Below are 20,805 nucleotides of genomic sequence, written 5' to 3' on the forward strand. Positions count from 1 at the left end.
CACCCCCCCATGACGTGAAAAGCAGGTTTGCAGAATTCAGCCGCTGAAGGGGGTCCGGGCCCCTCTTAGGGGAGAGCAGCACGAGTGTCACCGCAGTGGCGTCCCAATCCAGCCAGACCTCCCTCTTCTTCGTCTGTGGGCCTGATGGACCCTCGTTTCCTCTTCCTCATGTCAGTTACAGTCGTCCTCCTTGTCGCTCTTCATCCTCCTTTTCCAGCCCCTCTGATCGTCGTCTTCACCTTCTCATCTCTGCCACTTCAAACTTCTTCTTGTGCCCGGCTCTCCATCATTGGTGGTCTTATTAAAGTGATCACCGCGTGTGACGTCGTCTCCACAATCCCCCAGCACATGGACGCCCTCTGAGCGGACCCCCCAAGACACAAACACACCACGTCTCTGTTAAAGGGTCTTTTAATTCGACAGACTGAGCGGGTGACAAGCAGGCACAGGTCACAGGTGGGCACCACAGCACCAGCTGCTCTGCCCATCTTCATCTCCAGCCATGGAGGATTTTGAGAGACTCAATAAATAAAGTGAACGTGACGGGCACAGCGCGCTCTGTAAGTGACACCCACCGCGGGTACAGGAAACGAGCGGAGAAAATAAAACACAAAACGACACAAAGCCGCCACTCGACCTCCGCGGTCACCTCGGGGACTTCACAGTGTAAGAAAAGCCACCAGACCTAAAGGCGAGTGCGTCACAACGCAGAGGACACGCCAGGCGGCCCCCGCCGGCCCTCCACGACCACCGAGAAGCCCCTCAGAACTGCCAGGTGGTCTCATCACACGGGCCGCGAACGTTGGGCTGCAAACGCAGAGAAGGCCGCTGGCGTCCACAAAGCGTCACCACGTCAAACTGCAGAGCCACACGTGTAGTTCTGTGGCATGATGGCTGAGGTGACATCCTGGCACACGCCAACTGGCCACAGTACAATAAACAGAATTTATAAAATCAACACAGCCAAAGCTGGAATATTTACACAGCAATCCAACGAGAACCCAGCTGTGCCCGATACCCGCTGGCAGGAGCAGGTGTCCCCCACGTCCAACAGCTGTCACTGCCCTGAGTGAACAGAGGGGCCCAGCGCTGCCCGACTAGCACACCAAACTACCCACTGGCTTCTCACCAACGACTCGCATGTCACAAGTCGAGGCCACCAGACGGGCTCTTGTGACATCAAACTAAAGAGTGAGAGGCGGAGTGACGACAGGACAGGACTGCGGGCACCAGCCGTTAAAGTGACGTTCAGGTGACACACAGCCCCAAAGATGGACCTGGTGGCACAAAATTATGAACACAAGCAGACAGCCGGCCTCAAGGGGGCACACTGTGTGAAGTGCAGTCCAGCCCTGGCACAGGAACGGGCACATTGCACCCGGCCAGAGCCAAAACCCAAAAATGGCGGAATGTACTCAATGGGTAAAACTTACAGCCAGCAAACAGCAAGGCTCTCCCCCCACCCCAGCAGACACCTGATGCCCACCTTCATTATGCCCATAAGTCTGAACGGCCGAGGCACCACAGGCGCACGTCACACTCCTTGAGGTGATCACCTAGCGAGGCGTTTGTGTCACTTCAGGTGGTCCGTGATGTGGACCCAAGAGTAAGTAACACAGGCGGGCACAAGACGGAGTTGAGCCCTGAAAGGGACGCCCAATGCCAGTCTTCACAGTACAGACCCCCCATAGTGCTTGGCGCTACTTCTGGAACTATGGCGTCTTGTCAAGTGATAAACTAAGTGACACAATGCCCACCTTCGCTGCCCCCACCCAATGGGACATTTCTATCATTACAGTGAGGTGGGGGGCAAAGAACAAAAAGGCAGGGTACAGCGGGCTCATTCGGGCCTGGCTTACTGGTGGGCTACCAAATGCCATGCGTTGCAGTTTATAGTCAAGCAAGCCGCTACGCGTCATTCAGCTAAGGGACAAGATGGCAGAGTCCTGGAACATTCTAGAAACGGGGTGCAGAGGCAAAGGGGGGCACCGGCGGACACCTCAGGCCCACAGGTCTTCAGTCCGTCCAAACTTGTAGATCAGCGTGCTGAAAGACAAAGGGGGACATGTCAGGTGACAAAGGGGACAACAACAGGTGACAAGCATCTAAACAGCACACAGCAGGCTCAGACTCTGGCGCTGGAGACCCCTCAGTCCGTCAGACTGCAGCCAAGGGGGGCTTTCCAGAGGCCGTGTCAGGTGTCCGCACGGCACAAGTCACCTTTAAAGCCATCAGTTGGGGTTTCTGGGGGTCTTTACTTGGGCATGTGGGAGCCGTGCCAAGCCGGGTGAAGACCTGCCTGGTGTTCCTCTAAATGCAATAAATGAATTGCTGCCCACCCTGTGCGGCCCCCCCAGCACACCAACATCTTGCACACCCAGCCAGGAGAGGCTGGGCACTCGCTGCCCCCTGTAGTGGCGTATGTGGCCCCCTTTGTCCGCAGTGCCATACGCTTGTCATCGGCACCTCCTCCCTTGTTGCCATTTTGGCTGCTAAGGTGGGCTACCAGTCGAGGAGTTGGGCCTGGAGCCACGCAGCGGTGGGCTCAGACTCCATGGGGAGTCACTTGACCATCTGGAGTTCGGGTGGTCCTGTGTGTACAACTTATGGGTGATGAAAACGCTGACTGCCAACGCCAAATGAGGGGGGGGTGCAGCGTTACCCTTGGGACAGGGTCCTGCTACCATCGAGTGGCTCCAATGAGATGACACTTCAGAAAGAGCAGCCATGTGGTTAGCTCATCAATATTCATGAGTGGGGCGGGGCCATCTACGGTGTCACTGGATGGCCATTGTTTATTTGTCCATCTGGTTTGGGGCCTCAGATGACAACGTCTAAGACCTCCTGGCTTGGAGCAGTGGTGGGCACTGGGCACCTCCTGAGAGATGCCAAGCGAAGGAGCAAACCAGACCTGGACCCGCTCTTCAGGGCTGGTGAAGCAAATCCATCATTTAGACAACTCGACAATTAAGGAGGAGGAAACCCGCAAATGTGCTCAACGTTACATGAAAACGTGAATCCAAACTAAAGTGACAGAAGAGACACACGGGGCGGCCCACCATAACAAACAAACGAGGGACAATGTGACACATCGAGACGGCCGAGCGCTTACCTGAAAAAGATCAACGCGTTTTGGAAAAAGACGGCGAGTCCGGGGTAGACATCGTGCTCTGAAAGAGAGGGAGACACAGACAGGCTGGCGAGAAGTTCACTAAACACTCAAGCGGCGGTCAGCAGAGAGCAGCCAGGTGCATCATGGGACTTCAGGTCACGGCCTACGCTGACAGACTCGGAGGTGACAGCGTGGGGACCTCAAGGGCTTTGATAAAGGAGCCGGGGGTCTTTAGGAAGAATCTGGAGGGGCTCGTGCTAAACCAACGGTCACCGGGCACACGTCTGATGTCACAGTCGGTGGCCCCTCACATCGTGTGCTTTGGAGACCCCTTGAATAACCACAGCCTAAGTACTGGCAGTGCCATCTGCAGAGTTGAATGGGCTCACGAGAACACTTTGGATCAAATGAACCCAATCGAAAGTCAGAGGTGCTGCCTCGGTCGTCACTGCGTCACATCACTGTGTCACGTCACTTGGTGTAAGGAGGTCGACGTCCCCACCACTGCGGTGTTTCATAAACAGCAGAGCTGAACGGGAGTGTGCGGCCATCTTGAAATGGAGACCAAGTCGTCTGTGATCATCCCGCTTTGTCCGGACCCTCTCGTCGGACGAGGACCCCTTTATTTTAGTCGGGTGACATCCACACACGGCTTCAGTCATCACGAGGACTTGCCAGTTAGGGCACCACTGCCACGGGAGCCCCTTTTATACCATTCCACCTAACAAGTCAGGGACGTCAAGGAAGTTGGGCACACTTTGGGGGTCTCGAAGTGTTTATTACTGGGCACACTTGGCTTCACGTAAAACACATTTTTAAACAATTCAATTACCAGTAAAGGCAACGACATCTCCTTGTGGGGACCTGTATGTGGAGTGTGTGTGTGACAAGTGAGCCAAGCACTTCACGAGTATCACCCAGGGTGACGTCTGCTTCAGCCCGGACCCCCGGAGTCGGCCGATGTGTGTGTGTGTGTTTAAAGGCTGCAGTCTGAAACAGAAAGACCGGACAGCTCAAGTCCGCAGAGGTGGCACTCTCATCGGGTCCAGCAGGAGAGACAAACACCCACCGGGCAGGAGGAGGGCATCAACAGGCAAGTGTGTGCGCATGAGGGTCAAGTGGTCAGTCACCTCGAGGGTCCTAACCACAGGAGGTTCAAATACAGATGAGCAAAATAAATAAATAAGAACGAGCGAGCGAGCAAAGTGTTAAAACTGGGCAGCAAAGCCCCTCTAAGGCTCTGGGTCTCCAGTGCACCCCACAGAATGGAGGCCATTTGGAACAGGACCACCAGAGACCACCAGTCAAAGTGCCACAGGATCCCAAAATGACATCCAAACAAAGGGATGACAGAAGAATGAGAAGATGGAAGTTTCTGCAATCCAAGAGTAACATCAGCGCAGAGACCCCTTAATGACTGCCAGGCCCACCAGACCAACATTAAGAGAGCAGTACTGGGGTGCTGGGTGGGGACCCTCGGGGGACTGGCAGTTACTGAAGGAGCCAAAACACAAAAGCAACAGCTCAGGAGTTTAGGAGAGGACCACCCAAAGACCTGACGGCAAAACGGAGGATTGCAAATGAGAAGCTCGCATCTGCAAAGACCACCATGTGACGTACGAGCCTCCAATCAAATGAGAAGAAGCTCCGACTTGCGATTATTCCTGCAAAAGCGGCGGCGACCAAGCACTGGTACTATGGGGGCAATTACTTTTTCACAAAGTGTTCCATACATTTGCTTTGGGTGCCTTGTGTGTTCACTCCGATTGTTTTTGCCTGAACAGTGGAGACCACCAATAGTGTAAAATATACAACATCTCAGGGGGGCAGATACTTTTTCACAGCGCTGCTTTCTAACTGTGAATATTTTTAATGTGACAAGTCACAGGATGCACTCGTGCCAATGCCAAAGAACACAAACCTGGGGTCACAGACGGGACGGCTCACGTGGCAAGGCGCCCCCTAAACTGTGGCGAGGCCTTAGTGTAAAGGGTACTTACTGGGCACGACGTACGCTCCAAAAAGAATCCATATGGACGCAATCAGGGAGCCAAACATCATCATAAAGCCGATGAAGAGCCAAACGCGAGCCCCTGCAAAACAAAGAGACGCACGTTAGTCGCGCACCACGGCCCCCCGTCATCTCCACCGTCCTTCTAGAGGGGCGTCGCGTTTCACTCCAAATTATGAAGAGTGTTTACCCAGAAGTGGACACAGTGGGCAGGACGTCACACCTATGGCAGCAGAGACCCACTCCGCAGACCACCAGGGCCCTTTCCCAAATCTGTCCAGGTCCTCGTCCCCTTAGGGCACTTGTCATTTCATAGGCCATTTGTCTGGACAGCAGCCCCTCTGCCCGTCACCACTGCCAACCTCCATTCAGTTCTGACTGAAGGACAGCAAGATGGTGACAGACGCGGACCCCTTTAGTCCTGAAGGACGGTGCAGTGAAAGCCAAAAACGCTCACCATGTTACGCTGGTCACTCGAGAGCCGTTTAACCAGCTTCACGGGACCCTGCACTCCTCAGGCTGGCCTCTGCTGTCCCCTGAGTGGCTCCAGGGTATTCTGACCCTGCGGACCCTCGACTGTCCATCTGAGGGCTACCTGTGCCATTCAGCATCTGGGTTCATTACTGCCAGCCCACCTTGCACTTCAGTGGTCTACAAGTCTCCACCATTGCTACAAACGTCCCAAGGTAAGTGACAAATAAATTGTGACAATTCTGGGTGGGCTTTGTTGGAGAATCTCACACATTTGAAATGGACAAACAAACAGCCTTGAGGGTCACAAACACATCATCATGGCGTTACAGGCAGACAGACGCACAACGGAGTGACGTGTGTGTCTTTAGGGGGCTTTGTGCCACGACAGACCTGCCCACGTCCGATGGGCCTAAAGCTCCCCCTGAAGGCTCAACGGGGGATTCACAAGCTGCTCCCACTTAAAAGGTGGAGGACCACCACGACTGTCATCTCCTAAAGCACAGAGTGTTTATAAACCAATGGTGGCACTGGCTACAGGTCAGCTAGCCTGGGGGCACACAGGACAGCAAGAGGCTGCCAGTCACCAGTTTGTCACCAGTTTGATGAGGATAGACTGGAGTAGATTGGGATGGGAGGAGTTTACGAGTCTTAATGTTTAAGAAATGGGGGCCTAAACAGGTATGGTATGACGTTTCGGGGTCTGCCTGTGCCGTGTTATCCCATTGATCGGGGGGCACATCAAGCGAGTTGGCCTGCCTACCATAAAGTTGGGGTACTCTCAGTGCCCACGTTCAGACAGGCCTATCCTCCCACCCCAGGGCACACTGGACCACATCTGACCAGAGGCCAGCCTAAGACAGAGCGCCCCCCGGTGGGCCATTACCTGCTCCGAGTGCCAGAACGGGCAGCAGAGAAAGTCGCTCGTTTATTTATGCGTTAAAGACCACCTGTCCAAAGAAAGGGGGCCAAGCTGAACTAAAACACCCCAACAGACAGCGTGGGGAGGCCGTGGTGTCATAAGAGTAAACTGGGGAGAATGGGGCCACCCTAAGACCCCACCGTGACAACACGGTGACTTAAAGTACAGAAGGACGTCAATGTCACGTGTCACCAGGAGGTCACGTGCTCTGGGACTGAGTGACACTTGAACCGCTGGTGTGTGTGTGATGGAGGAGCTCAAAATGTAAACCAACCCCGAAGAGCAAAGGCCGGGGGTCCTAAAAACTTATCGAGACGTCCTAGCGGGCGAATTCCAGTCCTCCACAAAGTCCCAGTCTGCGTTTTCTTAAAGTGGAATAAATGAACTGCCCTCTCCGAGTGCCCGCTGGCAGACCTCTGCTCAGCCCTCTGGTCTTCTTCACCCTCCTCTTCGACGTCAAGGGCTGTTTTAGCTGGACCTCTGTATCAGTACAGCCCTCGGCGGGGGGGCTCCTTGACGACTTTCATGGTGGTCTTTGCACCCGCCTGCTGTGTTGCATCACTTGACTCGGTCAGACGTCTTTGACAATCGAGTACCTGGGACGTATGCCAAGGCTAAAGGTCCCGAGGCCAACGACTTACCTGTTCTGCCAAAGCAGCCCTCGCCGTAGCTGTCACCTCTCACCTGGCCGTTGGACACGGCGTTTATCCTGAAATGTGACAAATTTAAACAAACGGTTAAAGAAATAAACACAAAGCTCAAGAGCACACTGGCGAGGACCGCTATACCCAGGCCAGGGCTGCTGGCACAAGCCCAGACTTTCCAGCACCTCAAATATAAAGAACAGAGCAAGATGAGGGACGGCGGGCCACCTGAAAGAGCCAGCGGGCATCGTGGAGTCAGAAAACACGGAGCCGAATCTGGCAGGAGTGACACCTGGGAGGGGGTGTGAGTGCACTTTGGGCAAGAAGACGCCATTAAACGTAACACGGATCTCAGAATATGTTGGCTTGGCGCTGTGTAAAAGACAGACATACATAAGACAGGAAGGTAGGCAAGGGCAGACAGACAGGCACTTTAAAAAAGAACAGGCAGGTGGCAAAGGCGCTATATAAAAAGACAAACATTAATGATGGAATAAATTAAAGCCAGGCCATAGACAGACAGACAAGGCGCCATACAAAAGACAGACGGCTACAGCAGGATATGGCGAGCACTCCATTAAAGACAGACGGGCAGACAGATGAGGCGCTATACAGACTGAGACAGGCAGGACCTGGCAAGAAAGGCGGCACATTAACACAACAGACGGGCATTGGTGCCATCATAGACAGGAAAGGGACTATATGACTGACAGACTGATGTGAAAGGAGCTATAAAACAGTCAGGCCACACAGAGAGGAAAAGCAGACAAGGCGCTATATAACAGACAGACCGAGATAGAAAGGACACGCACTGTATGACAGAGAGCCGGAAAGATAAGACAGACAGACAGACAGGACAGGCGCCATATAACAGATTGTGAATGACAGGACAGAGACTACCGGACAGCTAGCTATGAAAGGCGCTATATCAAAGGCAGACAGCTGGAGAGGAAATGCACCATTTAAAGGACGGGCAGCCTGAGGTGATGATGCACGAGTTGAGGCCACTGGTCACTCGACACCCCACCCTGACCGCTGGTCACAGGCCAACTGTGGTGACCAGAACCTTAAGATGACAACCACAGGGAGTTCTCTCTTATCTCCATGGCAAAGCTGGAGGACCTCAGAGTAGAACTGCTGCCAGCTTTGGTGGTCCGGGCACGTCATCAGGAAGCCCCTTATGGTGTAATAATAATTCTTTGCATTTATCTAGCGCTTCTCTCACTACTCAAAGCGCTCAGCAATGGCAGGTTAAGGGCCCGACAGAGCAGAGTCCCTACTGGCATTTACGGGATTTGAACCGACAACCTTCTGAGTGCCAGTGCAGATCCCTAAGCTCAGAGCCACCACTCCGCATACCAGGCCCAGACCACCGAGAGAAGACCCAGGGCATGCTGGAGGGCTTCAATCTCTCAGCAATGGGGGTTTGTGCAGAAGCAGTCACTGTGGCTCAGGTGGTCTGGTCAGTGCAGGTGGGCTTGTCGCCAGTGTGACCATCACTGGGGTTTATCAATCACGACCTTCATGTACACATCAGTTCTCAGGGTCTCCACTGAATTCACAACATGGCTCTCCCAGCTGACACCTCTTCCTCCTCCTCCTCCTCCATTACAGACAGGCGACTACAACAGCAGCACAACCCAAATAAAACTCACATTAGAAAGGCGATGGTGGAGAAGACCCCACAGGTATGGAAGGCATGGTTGAGCTCCTCGGGGTGTGGGTGGGCGACTGCTGCATCGATCATAATCCACCAGCCAGTGAAGAACTAGGGGAGTGAAGAAGAGCAAAACAAAGACACGGCCATTAGACAGGAGGAGCAGTAGGCTGACCAGGAGATGAGACATCACTGCCATGGGGGGCTCAGCTGTCTGCATGTTCCCATCACATCAGGACCTCTCCAAGTGTTCACAGTTCCACCAGGGACACCCCCAGATGGCATTTTTGGTTTCACTTTGCCCATCGTGGGCAAATATGGCTTGTGGCAGACCGGGGTCTCATCCAGGGTGGGCTCCTACCTTTTGCCAGTTGGTTCCTGCAAAGGCTCTGCTTCCCCCACCCAGTAAATGGACACAGGGTGACAAGTGTGTGACCTTTAAATAATCCGAAGCTGGAGGGTCTGTATCACGGGGTCTCGCCAGTTCAGACAGCCCCAAACCCGGCAAACACAAATTCAACCCAAAGAGCCACACCCCCCCCCACTGTGTTTAGCATATGTGGCGCGTGTCGGAGGTCTCGGTCAGACGTGGCAGGGTCTTTCTACCAGGTCTTTGGCACTCTCCGGTGGTCACTCTAGGTGATCGCTGCACCCTTTAGCACTGCACCTCAAAGCTAAAGGGAAAGGAGAAATCACCATGTGCTCCGAAAACACCCAAACCGCACCCCCCACCCCCCTCAGCCTGTAATGACGACCCCTCGTTATTCAAAATGGAAGGTCTTGTGCTTATGTACCCCACCAGTGAAGTCCCACCCTACAGGTAGTCCCCGATGTCTGCCAACTGTCACCCCGTCCATCTCTGACAGTAAGGACCCTCTGGAAACGTGCAGGCAGTGAAGCGGGCCGAGCGTCGTGTAAAATCGACGGCGTGGGCCTCGGGACCCCCGACTCGGTGTGTCACAGGTCAGTCTTCCTCAGGCCTGCTGTTCCACTACTGAGCAGCGTCAGGTCAGCTGTAGATGAACGGCACTTCTAACGCTTGGCTTCTTTTCACTTTTATTCTCAGTCACGTTCACTGATTGGACTCCAACTAATGGCGCCAGTATGAATTCACACCCCATCTGACGCTGGGCGTTTTCACAGAACATCGCATTAATTCGATGAGGTTTTCTGATTGGCACTGTTCAGGTCACAAGATGATGTCTTCAGAATGTCACTTATGTTTGTCCTTTTCTTTTTTTCCGGTGCTGCGTGAGCTTATTCAGCGTGGCAGGAGCACGCGGGTGGTGGTTGCTGTGTGCTGTAACACGCTTGACCTGGCGGTGATCAACGCACACGTACTGTACAAGGCACGAATGGGGGGCACCGAGAGAAGAAGGGTGGTCACAGCTCACCTTGCAGAGGAGCTTCGTCGTCACTTCTTACAAGAAAAGGCGATGGATAAAGAAGAGGAGGACACAACAAAGACCACCAGAGACAAGTGTGCGCACTGCAGCAGGTAGACATGGCGTAAACGTGGGGAGGACGGTCCTCGCGTGTGTGTGTGTGTGTGTGTGTGTGAACATTTAAATATAGCGCTGAACTGACCTCTCTGTACTATTCTGTGCTCCGCATGTCCTGGGCACCATACAGCACCACGTGGGGACTGGCGAGACCGGGCAAAAGAACACGGTCAGCGATTACAAGAGCCAGAAGGCTGAATAAACTAAAAGAGTCCGACTGAGGATTTTAGCTGCTAAGCCAACTGCTTTTGTAGCTTCACTAAATGGGACTTACTGGTTTATAAATAAATAAAAAATGGTGGCACAGCAGTTAGCATCACAGCCTCAGGATCAGACGTGCAGGGGTTTGGACGCTGTGCCCGGGTTGGCAAGTCCTCCCTGTGTTAACGGCCCTCCGCCCAGGTATCCCAGGTGCCCTTCCACATCCCAATGACATACGTGTTTGGCCCTGTGCTGGGCTGGCACCCCATCTCCAGTTGGCTCTTGCCCTGCGCCCAGTGCTGCCATCACCATGACGTGGTTTTCATTTATTTAAATAGAGGGCTCAGCCAGGACTCCTGCAGGACGTGATGTTTGACTTCACAGAATTCAGAACGCGTCCCATATACCTGTATGTGTTGGATTAGACTGGCAAAGTGCTTTAAAGCGCCTCAACTCTGGGCTCAAGCCTGCCATGGAGGGCACTAAGCACTTAACCCACCGGTCACCCCCATTAATTCACTTAGCAACCGGTTGGCCACCATCCCAGATTTTATTAACCAACTTGGTGTCACTTGAAATCCACTTGTTTATTAGGATGTACAACGTCGTCTCAGGCTAGCTTTACACACTGTGCCAATAATGACACTAATAAAGCTTTAATGACAGGGCAAGAGAGAGTGGCGGCGTGTGGCACCCGATTAGCACATGCAAGGAATTTCAACGCACTCGGCACGCAGGACAACAGGGAGCTCATAACCCTGAAACAGAGGGCGACGTTACTTCAGGTGAGGAGGTCAGGTGGCTCTGCTCAGTTATGATGGCACCAGACGGTGTGGACGAGTGACACGAGAATCAACATGTGCCAAGGCGACCTGCAGTGGCCTCTGCACACAGGATAACAAGGAGAGCATGAAAGGCACTATACAACTGAAGCCCCTTTTATTACATGATTGGAGGTCCGCTCATTAAAAGGTAGACGGCGACGTTTCACGGTCAGGTGGTTCTGCTCATTAATTGTCCTGGTGTGGCAGACGGCGTGTATTAAATTATAATTATTGTGCTCATCTGACAAACTGAAGTTATAGGACTTGTGCCTTTTTCAAGTGTTGTCCTAGTAACTGCTTCACAATGTAATGGCGCAGAGAAAAGAAGCCAAGTGTACACCAAGCAGCCCACTTCAGTTATGACCTGGGAACGATGGACGTTAAGAGAATTGGTTTACAGCTTAAGGAAGTGCGATCAGGGTCAGTCATTCGTCATCAGGACGAGACAGCAATGTCACATGTCCCCAAAACCTCACGTGGGCATTTTAACATAAACGTGGCTTGTCTGAGGGACCCATTGAGACGATGGCAGAAAGACAATGACAGAGGAAGGGACGTGAGAACGTAACTAAAAATCTCGCCAGTCACTAAACTAAAAGCCACCCAGGACGTTAAGTAACCCCTTGACACTTCACTAAGCTTTTCTGCGACTGTTTATATCCACACGTGGCTCTCTGTTTTATTTTTATTTCTTGTTATACGTTAATAAATACCTCACTGCTTTTAAATTTTCTACTCTATCGTTTTTCTGGAGTGACTGACATAAGGGCACCAAGCGTGGAGAAGATGGCCACTTTCTTGCCCACTGGGCTTATCAAAGCTGTGAGTTTGCGACTCAATAATTTGAACAACTGCAGTACAAGTGAGTCGTCGTTAAGTTGGTAAGTGGCATGAATCCAAAAGAGGACACCCACATGCGTGTGTCAGGGCTGGTGACAGCGAGTCCTGTGCAGTGACTGGCAACTGGCACCACTCGAGACTTGGTCTGGATGGGATGGCCGTGTGTGTGTGTGTTAATCTTCACAGGTGGGCACAGACGAACGTTCCTACCACGATAACACACTAATGACGACACCCGATGGTACCAGCATGTTGATGTTGATTAACGCAGACAGCAAAGACGCCATAAACCTACAATACAGAATGTATAAAATACACAAAGGTGACAAAAAACAATGTCACCAAGCTGTTCACAATGAATATTTACAGACTCGGACGGTGCGGTCCACTTACCAAGATGCCAGCTATCACCGATGCCAAGGCATTTCTCTTCTCTCCCCAGTCAATACAATCGCTCTCTGGCCATCGGAAATTATCCAGGAAGCCAGCCATGCCCGACTCGGAAGGTGACTCTTGCCTCTTCTAGCCGGACGTCCTCATGAGCTCCTCCAGCCACACTGCCAGTCCTAAGAAAGAGGAGCAGACGCATGAGGAACCAGAGGTAGAAAGATGGCCAGATGCCACTTCAGCTCCCTGCGAAGGGCCCGCTTCCAAAAGGGAGAACAACATGAAGACTTCAGTTCACAAATCACAATGCGAGAGATCAGACCCGAACGTAACCCCCCAGGTGACATCAGCTGTGCCAGCATGTCAACAGGTGCACCAGGACACCGCGCTGGCTGCCGTCACATGGTGGTAAAGCACTGGAGGAGCGCTTGCTTATTAACACTGAAGTGAGACTGACATGGTGGCAGAGCATCAGGACGACAAACGGGTGACCAACCCAAATAAAGGAAATGGGCCGTGATGCGATTGTTGTGATCTCAGCTGGCACTTCGTCACCTGAGGGCTTCTGTGTTACCCAAAGGCACAACACCACAGAGTGCAGTCCAGAAGAGCGAGATCTCTGTAATAAATGACACAGGGCGTCTGCAAATGAAACAAGAGGTTAAAGGTCATGTCCACGCCGAAAAGAAAATACGGTTTAATACGCAACAGATCAGCAGTACGGCCTTCATCAGGGGTCAACTGAAAAGGAAAAGCAGGGAACAAAATATGAAGAGGAGGAGGAGGAGACAACGTCAGGGAAAGCTGAGAAAAGGGAGCCATTAGAGATGAAGGGAGAAACGTGCAAACCCTGAGCGAGAAGGAGCAGAGCGCCAATGAACAGACCCCCCAGTGTGGGCATCATCAGGGGACATGAAGTGGTCGAGCCCCTCTTTGACATGCTGGCTGTCACCCTGTGTCACCTCCGCAGATGGCTGGACACGTCCTACAAGACGCAGTAGTAAAGCAGATTAAAATGGCAAGACGTTGAACTTACCAGAGGGGCCAGAAACAAGGGGACACATCTGCAAGTGACACAGCAGTTCCTGTCACAGCTCAAGGTGCCTTGGGGGGGGGGGGGGGGGTATATGATTGTGGCTCTCCTCTGTGAAGTGAGCTGCAGACGAGAACGTTGTGTAAGTTAGGTGGTCAATGGAAGGAGATCAGGGAGGGTCAGGTAACGAGGCGCCTGTGGAAGGACCGGTCTGCAAAATGGGGAGACGCAGTTTAGTGGCCTGTGGAAGAAGAAGAGCGTTAGGGAGGACCAGCGGGGTGAGGAGAGGACGTTAAGGGGTCTACTCCTGGCTTGGTTGGGGGCCTACACATACATTCATACACTTTAGATGTGTGTGTTTAAAACACACCCAGTACTACGTAAAGGCCTTTGACACTTTAGACAGTTCGCAAACACCTTTGCCTCAGACGATTACTTGAGGTCTTCTGGATCAGGCCATCAGTACAAGAGAAGACTTCAGAATTCCAAACATTTCCTCGCCGAGGTACCCAGTATTGATATGTGAATAAAGAGAGAAATCACCACAGCTAAGCAGAACCCGCAGAGAGACGAAAGACGTGCTGCCAGTGAAAGGCTGGCATCGAGCACAGCAAGGAAATTGTTATCCATACAAGTCAAGAAGAAAATGGCGAGTGTCAAGTCCTGCGAATATCTGCACAGAAATAGTAGAAACCAGCAGGACCCTGGTGCAGATGTTTACGGTCCAGAGATGTCTCATCACAAGTACAGTAGTCTGCCATGGAGGAGTCACAAGAAAACAAAAAGAATGGGCGCAGAAAATCTGCAGGAGTCCACTTTTGGCTCCGACAGAAAGACGTTAGCCTGCCAAAGAGCTGATGGACGGGAGACGGAGAAATGTCTGCAGACAACAGCGAGGCGCGGTGGAGATGCCCTGAACTCCTACAAATGGAGATGACGACTTGATCCCAGCTGATGGCCCCTTTACTGCAGACAGAATTTTCCAAATCAAGCAATTCCATCATGGAGGCGTCTGATCAGTCCTAACTTCGTGACCGTCCAATGAAGAAGAAGAAGAAAACTGAATCCTGGCATGGGTGGTATGGCTGGGACAGAACCAGTCTGGGGTCACGCGGCCTGAGAAGCAGGCGAGGACCTTCAGGCCCACAGCAGTGGAGCTACGAGAAGGCAGAAGGACGACAAGTCAAAGATGGACTTTCTGGAGGTTTGTTTCAATTTACTGCACGTTTAGAGATTAATAGAAACTGCACCCGCCATTTTGTTTTACTCACAAGTGCCCGAAGACTTTTACGCAGCACCACACACATAAAAACAGCAACACCGCATCTCTCATCTGTCTGCAGGCCCGAGTCTGTGGACAGTTCTGTTTATAAGGCGCTCTTCTAGACATAGGGAGTGTGGAGACACTTCAACCACCCCAGCGTGTAGCTGGACAAAGAGCACGACCTGCCTGTCAGGTTTGCACCAGTCCGCTCCCCACACATTAGCTATTAGGTGACGAAGTGGTGAGAACGACGCCCTGGGGTGGGGACGAGCAGAGTGAGCAGGCATTTCAGCCAGGAGATCGGGGGGCCGCTACACTTTCAAAGGCGGCCCTTGGAATTGTTTTACGACCGCTGAGGATCTGAACGTCAGTTGTATGCGTCACTCGAAGGGCTGCCCAGTGTCCCCGTCACCCCCACAGGGTCAGATACCCCTTCCTCCAGCAGCCTGCCAAGCTTACCTTGTTGGTCCCCCCACCCTCCATGCAGGGCAGAGTTCCAAGGGATCAGTTAACGCGTCCCGCTCCACGCTAGCGCTGCGGCTGCTCTCGGTGATCAATAACCTGCCAGCCGTCTTCTCGTTCATTTCGGACGCACAGGACGGCCACTCGCGACAAATGAATCAACACAAACCTGTGGCCCTCCACCGCCTACAGGCATCCACCTTCGGACCCGGGGGTACGAACTCTGCCGCAGTGCAGCCCACAATTCCGCGTTCACCGTCTGCAAGCGCCGAGGAGCCACACGAACCCAGCCCGGCTCACGCAGCGCCACTGCCCGCATCCACCAGCGCGGCTCCCTTGCCGCCAGTTTCACTTCCCCGCGTTTGCGTTCAGTGACGCGACCGCGACAAACCCCGGCGCCGCTCTAAGCTCTCGTTTGCGAACGCACATTTTAAATTCTGATTCTCGCCGTTTTATTACTTTACCTTCACGTTTGCTGCCCTTTAAAAGTCTCCGCTGTTGTGGTCTGCGGCAGGTCAACGGTAGATTATTTTCACCCAATTAAAATGAGACTTTCGAATTTCACAGCCAATCGGAGACGAGAAGGACAGCCCGCGGCGGGAGAGAGAACAGGACCAGAAGTCTAAAGCGACACCTTCCGACCAGGATGTCGAATTGCGTTTATGTTGGCGGAATGAACGGAGGCGGGGCGCGGCGGCTGCTCTGGAGGCGGAGCTTCTCCTGCACGCAGCATGAAGGACGTTAGTTTCTGTTTGCAGCGGCCCACCGGAGTTGAGTCGCTGGTCTGTCTGTCCATCGCACAAAGTCTCTAACGTGATCTGCGGGATGTAATGGAACGTGCGGGTCTTCTTGATGTATTACTCTTCTGATTTTAAACGGCATCATCCATTTTATGTGATCCTGTCCCTGAAACCATCACCTCCATTAATCCCAAGCAGAGTTGCTGGACCAAAGCAGCTGGACATTTTGCATCTGTTGATTACTTCGTCAATCAGAACTCCAGCCAAATTCCTACTAAACATTCTTGTCTGAGACAACGTGGAAATGTAATTCAGGTCTCCAAAGTCCTCAAAGGACATCCCACTAAACAGTGAATTGAGGACACCAGTGGAAGTGCATGTAGGACTGAAGTAAGGAAGTTCTTCTTTACACAAAGAGCTCTGGGAATCAGACATGGAGCTGTAGCAGAAACCTCAACCACCTTTAAGAAGGACCCTGGATGAGATGTCGGGACAGCTTATCTATCAGCTGACCACACGAGTGACCAGCGAACTGAGTGGTCTCCACCTGTTTGTCAGATTTCTTCTGTTCTTATGGATCTTGGCAAGCACACATCCAGCCTTACCAAAGGTGAACTTCAGGCACAACAGATGTGCTGCCATCGAGATGATGTTGTCATCATATCTGCACACGAGGGGTGTGGTGGACCCTCATACTCTATTTCAGCCGCTCATCGTCTCCTCACACAGGATCAGACAGGTGATCACCAGAAGGTGGTCAGTTCTGCTATTTCTCTTCCCATCAGCAGAAAGGAATTGCCCCCCAATGCCCACAGATATCTCCGTTTTACCTTCTCCCTAAAATCTACAAACTTAATGGTTCTGGATGCCCTGTTGTTTCTGCAGGCAGCTGTCCCACCACTCGTATTTCCACTTCCCTTGACAGCCTTATGAGACGGGTGGCTGAAGGTCTCTCTTCATAATTTAAACATCTCCATACTTTCATGCTCTCCAGTTGATGCCAGTCATTGGTTTCACAGTCCTGATTGCTTTATCTTTACCGTGGACATCACGCCTCTGTCATTCCTCACGATGAAGGTCTCATTGCCCTCAGACAGGCATTTAAAACACATCCTGTCGAGGATCATCCCATGAAGCCCCTCATCAGACCGGCAGAACTGGTTCTTACCCTCAATGTCTTCACTCATTTCAGCAGGTCAGGTCAGAATGGTCAGCTATGCCTCATCTTCATCGGCTGGATAAAAGAGCACTTCTCTCCTTCCTCCCTGGGCTTTGTACCAGACCTGCACCAAAGACCACTCCATGATTGTGCCAGTGTCACCTCTTATTCCAGGAGCCAAGCCAGAGGTAGACCTCATAATAACCACTCGAAGAGGAACCCCCATAATGAAAGCCTGACCTGCCAGTCCTTCCTCAGGTCATTCCACAACATTCCCCGTTTTGCAGGCTGACCCTTCCTCTTTATTAACTCATCCTTCATCTCCTTCCATCGACCACCTCACCTACTCAAACTTCTCATCCGCAGCTCACCTCACAGAGGAGAAGCACATTCTTCACCAGAGCTGTAACAGGAGGCGCTGTGTCACTTGCAGATGTGTCACCAACTGTCCCCTGGTGTCTAGTCCCTCTGATAAATATTAACCAGTGGGCCTCTTCCTGCCAGTCTGATGTAACTCTGATTTACTACCTTTCTTGTAGGACGTGTCCAGCCATGTCCAGAGGTGGCACAGGCAGACATCAAGACACAATCAAAGACCTCACAGTGTCTGCAATCGATCACCTCACATCCCCTTGATGACAGCCATACTGATCTGTGGGTTTGTGTTCATCCACAGGGCCTCAAAGACCCTTTTCAAAGGGTCAGCTCATCCTCAGCCTGGTCAGGTTGCAATGACCGACTAACATTTTGATTTCTCCCTTTGTCCTCTCTAATGGCCGCCTTTTCTCACCTTCTCCTTTGATCTGTCCTGACTTTGTGCCCACTTTTCAGTTGCACACCTGATGAAGGCCACGCAGCAGTAACTTCGCGTCTTTAACCTTCTTTCCTTTTCAGAATGGAGAGAATCCTTAACTTTTTTTTCCTTATCCATTTTATGTGAACCCGAGCTGGGGTTGGCATGGTGGCACAGCAGTTAGAGGGACTGAACCTCACACCTGGATGCTGTCCGTGTGGAGGCTGCATGTTCTCTTGCGTGCAGATTTTGCCCCACATCCCCCCATAGGTTGATTCCAGATGGCAATGTGTGAATGTGGATGCGTGGCTTTATGACTGGCATTGCCAGGGTGGGCTTTGACCTCCCCCCAGGACCCAGCAGTTTGTTTTCTTTGAGGAGTCTGCATGTTCTCTCCGTGTCTCCGCTGTCACATGTGTTACACAGCGCACAGTATGCCTCCATGGGTCAATCCAGAGGTTGTCTGTGTGGCATGTCCATGTTCTCCCTGTGCCCATGTGAGGTGGTGCCAGCCACCTTCTGACCCACAGCTCACAGTTGAACCTTTGGCAGGGTTGGCATCTCCAGACTGTTGGTGTGCATGTGGGTGCTTTGTGCCTGGCTGGTGGTCCCACTCAGGGTCACTCCTGCCAGGTTAAGCTCAGACTGTGACCCTGTATTGGTCAGCCATTGGCACACTTTGGAGTTTTTCTTTATTTCTCCGCCTTTCTCCCCCTTTTAGTTTTCCTTCATTTCTTTTTTCGTCTTCTCCATCTGTCTATCTGCTCTGCTGCTGTCCCTTACCTTGTGCCAGATTTGTCAAGAATGTCCTGACCACGCCCCCATGTAGCATGTGACCTAGGGTAGTGTTAAGAGGAAGACCCGCCTCCAGCACAAGCCCACTCTCAAGCCACACCCCTCAACACGCTTGGTAGCGTGGCATCTGGACATGAGTCTCCAGTGGCACATGTGCCCGTCATTGTACCCTGTTTCCTGGGTGAAAGCGAGCGGCCATCACTCGTGTCTCCACTGCAGGCCATGGCAGACTCCTCAGTATTAGGATTAGTAAAGGCTACTGCTAATGACGGGTCCATCCATCTGGCCGTCCATTTTCTCAGCCCACTTGGCACACTGTGAAGTCTATGCCAGCAGCACTGTGTGCAAGGCAAGAACCAACCACAAGGGGGGCGCTGATCCATTTCACAGATTCCCATAGGTGAGCGAAACACACATGGACTCAGGGAGAACATGCGGTGACCTGGCAAGGAATTCAGTGTGAGTCCCTGGCCCAGAACTCACCGCTGTGCTGCCCCCTGCTGACGGAATCAGGCTCAGTAAAGTCTGCTTAATGCCACATACACTGTAGGGACTTGAGCACCAATGAAAGGCACTATATAAAATGAAGAATGCCCGACAGCTATTGGCATTGCGGGAGGCCTGATTGCATTCCAGGTTTTCTTTAATGGCCCCCAATTTTCTAAATTCTATATGCGAGGTCCTCTTGGATTAAGAGGGAAGAGAATTGGACAGGATGACCACAGTCAAGCAAGGCCAGGCTGGAAGATAAGCTGTGTGAACCTCCCTCGCAGTACACCATGCCCTCCACCAGGTGGCACTCTTCAAATGCTGTGTTGCCCACACAAAGTCGTTTTGAATACAATGAACTTTAAAGGAAACATTTGATGAAGTTTTTAACAGATGATGCCCATTCATCCATCATCTGTACCCACTTTGTCCAGTTGGGGGCAACCCATGAAGATAAAGTGAGCCATCCCGGGGCTTCAGCTACCTTATGGATGTCACACGGGCACACATGGATGCCGACTTTCAAATCTCAAAGCCCCTTGGGCCTCAGGAGCTCTTGATACTTTCATTAACCCCCCCGATTCCACTGCCCTCAACTCTGTACCCGCACTTCACATGCCCTCGTTGCTTCCTTCCCTTTGGGCTGGTCAAGGTCACTCCACCCTGGACTAAATGACTGAGACCATGATATGTGTGGCAATCACTAGGTGAACCGTGATGGGTCTCAGTGTCCACAGGGTCACTCTGAGGGAATCTAAAGCTGGCATTGATGCCAGCCAATGCCCAGAAGCCTTCAGTCTTGAGATGGTCCACCACGGTGGCCACTGCAGTCAAGTCTCGTCAGATTATCATAAAGGCAGCCTCAGCTCGGTGGTCTTTCCCAACTCTCAGGCGTGAATGGAGTCTTCTTGAGGTTCAATGACGGGGTGTAAAGGAGCCTCAGTAACACCAAAGACAGCATCTGCTCATCACACTCACAGCAGGACAGTGGAGGACAACCCTCTGAGATGGGCAGGTGAGCACACAGAATGCCAGGCAGGGGCTTGAACCTGGGCACCTGGAGCTAACCACTCCGCCACCCAGCTGTCCTGAATGAACAACACTTAGGGGCAAATAAAAAAAAATGAAAGAAAAGAAAGTGCAGGGGGCAGCAGCCACAGGGACAGCCACAGAGTGTGTGGCACTATAAAGGTTAGCCTGAGGAGGAGTGAGGGATTACATTCTGATGGGGCAGGAAAGAGGGTCCTGGGGAGAAGGACACCACCAGGACAGCACATGGCAGAGCACCATCAGTGTGACGCAGAGGTGGCATCTGAGGATGCATGCAGTGCTCCCCTATTACACTAGGGGGCAGACCACTCCTTTAGTATGCAGGGGGGGCTTGGCTCTCCGACTGATGGCACATGAGGTGTAACACCTGCTGGCCACTAGAGGGCATACGGGAGACGGGGGGGGGGGGGGGGGTCCACTTGGCACACTGGACACCTGGGCAGCTGCCA

General features: G+C 52.4%; 1 protein-coding gene across 1 annotated transcript; it reads right to left on the reverse strand.

The window, feature by feature from the left end:
• Positions 1 to 395: 395 nt before the first annotated feature.
• On the reverse strand, positions 396 to 15,876 carry LOC114641487 (transmembrane protein 50B). Its single transcript, XM_028790525.2, has 7 exons — positions 15,795 to 15,876; positions 12,578 to 12,750; positions 8,816 to 8,928; positions 7,158 to 7,225; positions 5,113 to 5,205; positions 3,113 to 3,170; positions 396 to 2,046 (listed from the first exon to the last, which is right to left on the reverse strand). The coding sequence occupies exons 2-7, from the start codon at positions 12,674 to 12,676 to the stop codon at positions 2,001 to 2,003; spliced, it is 477 nt and encodes a 158-aa protein (XP_028646358.1). The 5' UTR covers positions 12,677 to 12,750; positions 15,795 to 15,876; the 3' UTR covers positions 396 to 2,000.
• Positions 15,877 to 20,805: the final 4,929 nt, after the last annotated feature.

The sequence above is a fragment of the Erpetoichthys calabaricus genome, chromosome 4 (genome assembly GCF_900747795.2).
Source record: "Erpetoichthys calabaricus chromosome 4, fErpCal1.3, whole genome shotgun sequence".
Taxonomy (NCBI): domain Eukaryota; kingdom Metazoa; phylum Chordata; class Cladistia; order Polypteriformes; family Polypteridae; genus Erpetoichthys; species Erpetoichthys calabaricus.

Bases quoted from the DNA above. Each gene is read 5' to 3' on its own strand.
- LOC114641487 (XM_028790525.2), bottom strand. From the start codon at position 12,676: ATGGCTGGCTTCCTGGATAATTTCCGATGGCCAGAGAGCGATTGTATT. The intron at 5,206-7,157 runs GTAAGTCGTTGG...TTTGTTTTGCAG, and splicing joins GGGCTGCTTTGGCAGAACAG to GGGCTCGCGTTTGGCTCTTC. The intron at 2,047-3,112 runs GTAAGCGCTCGG...TTTGTCTTTCAG, and splicing joins AACGCGTTGATCTTTTTCAG to CACGCTGATCTACAAGTTTG.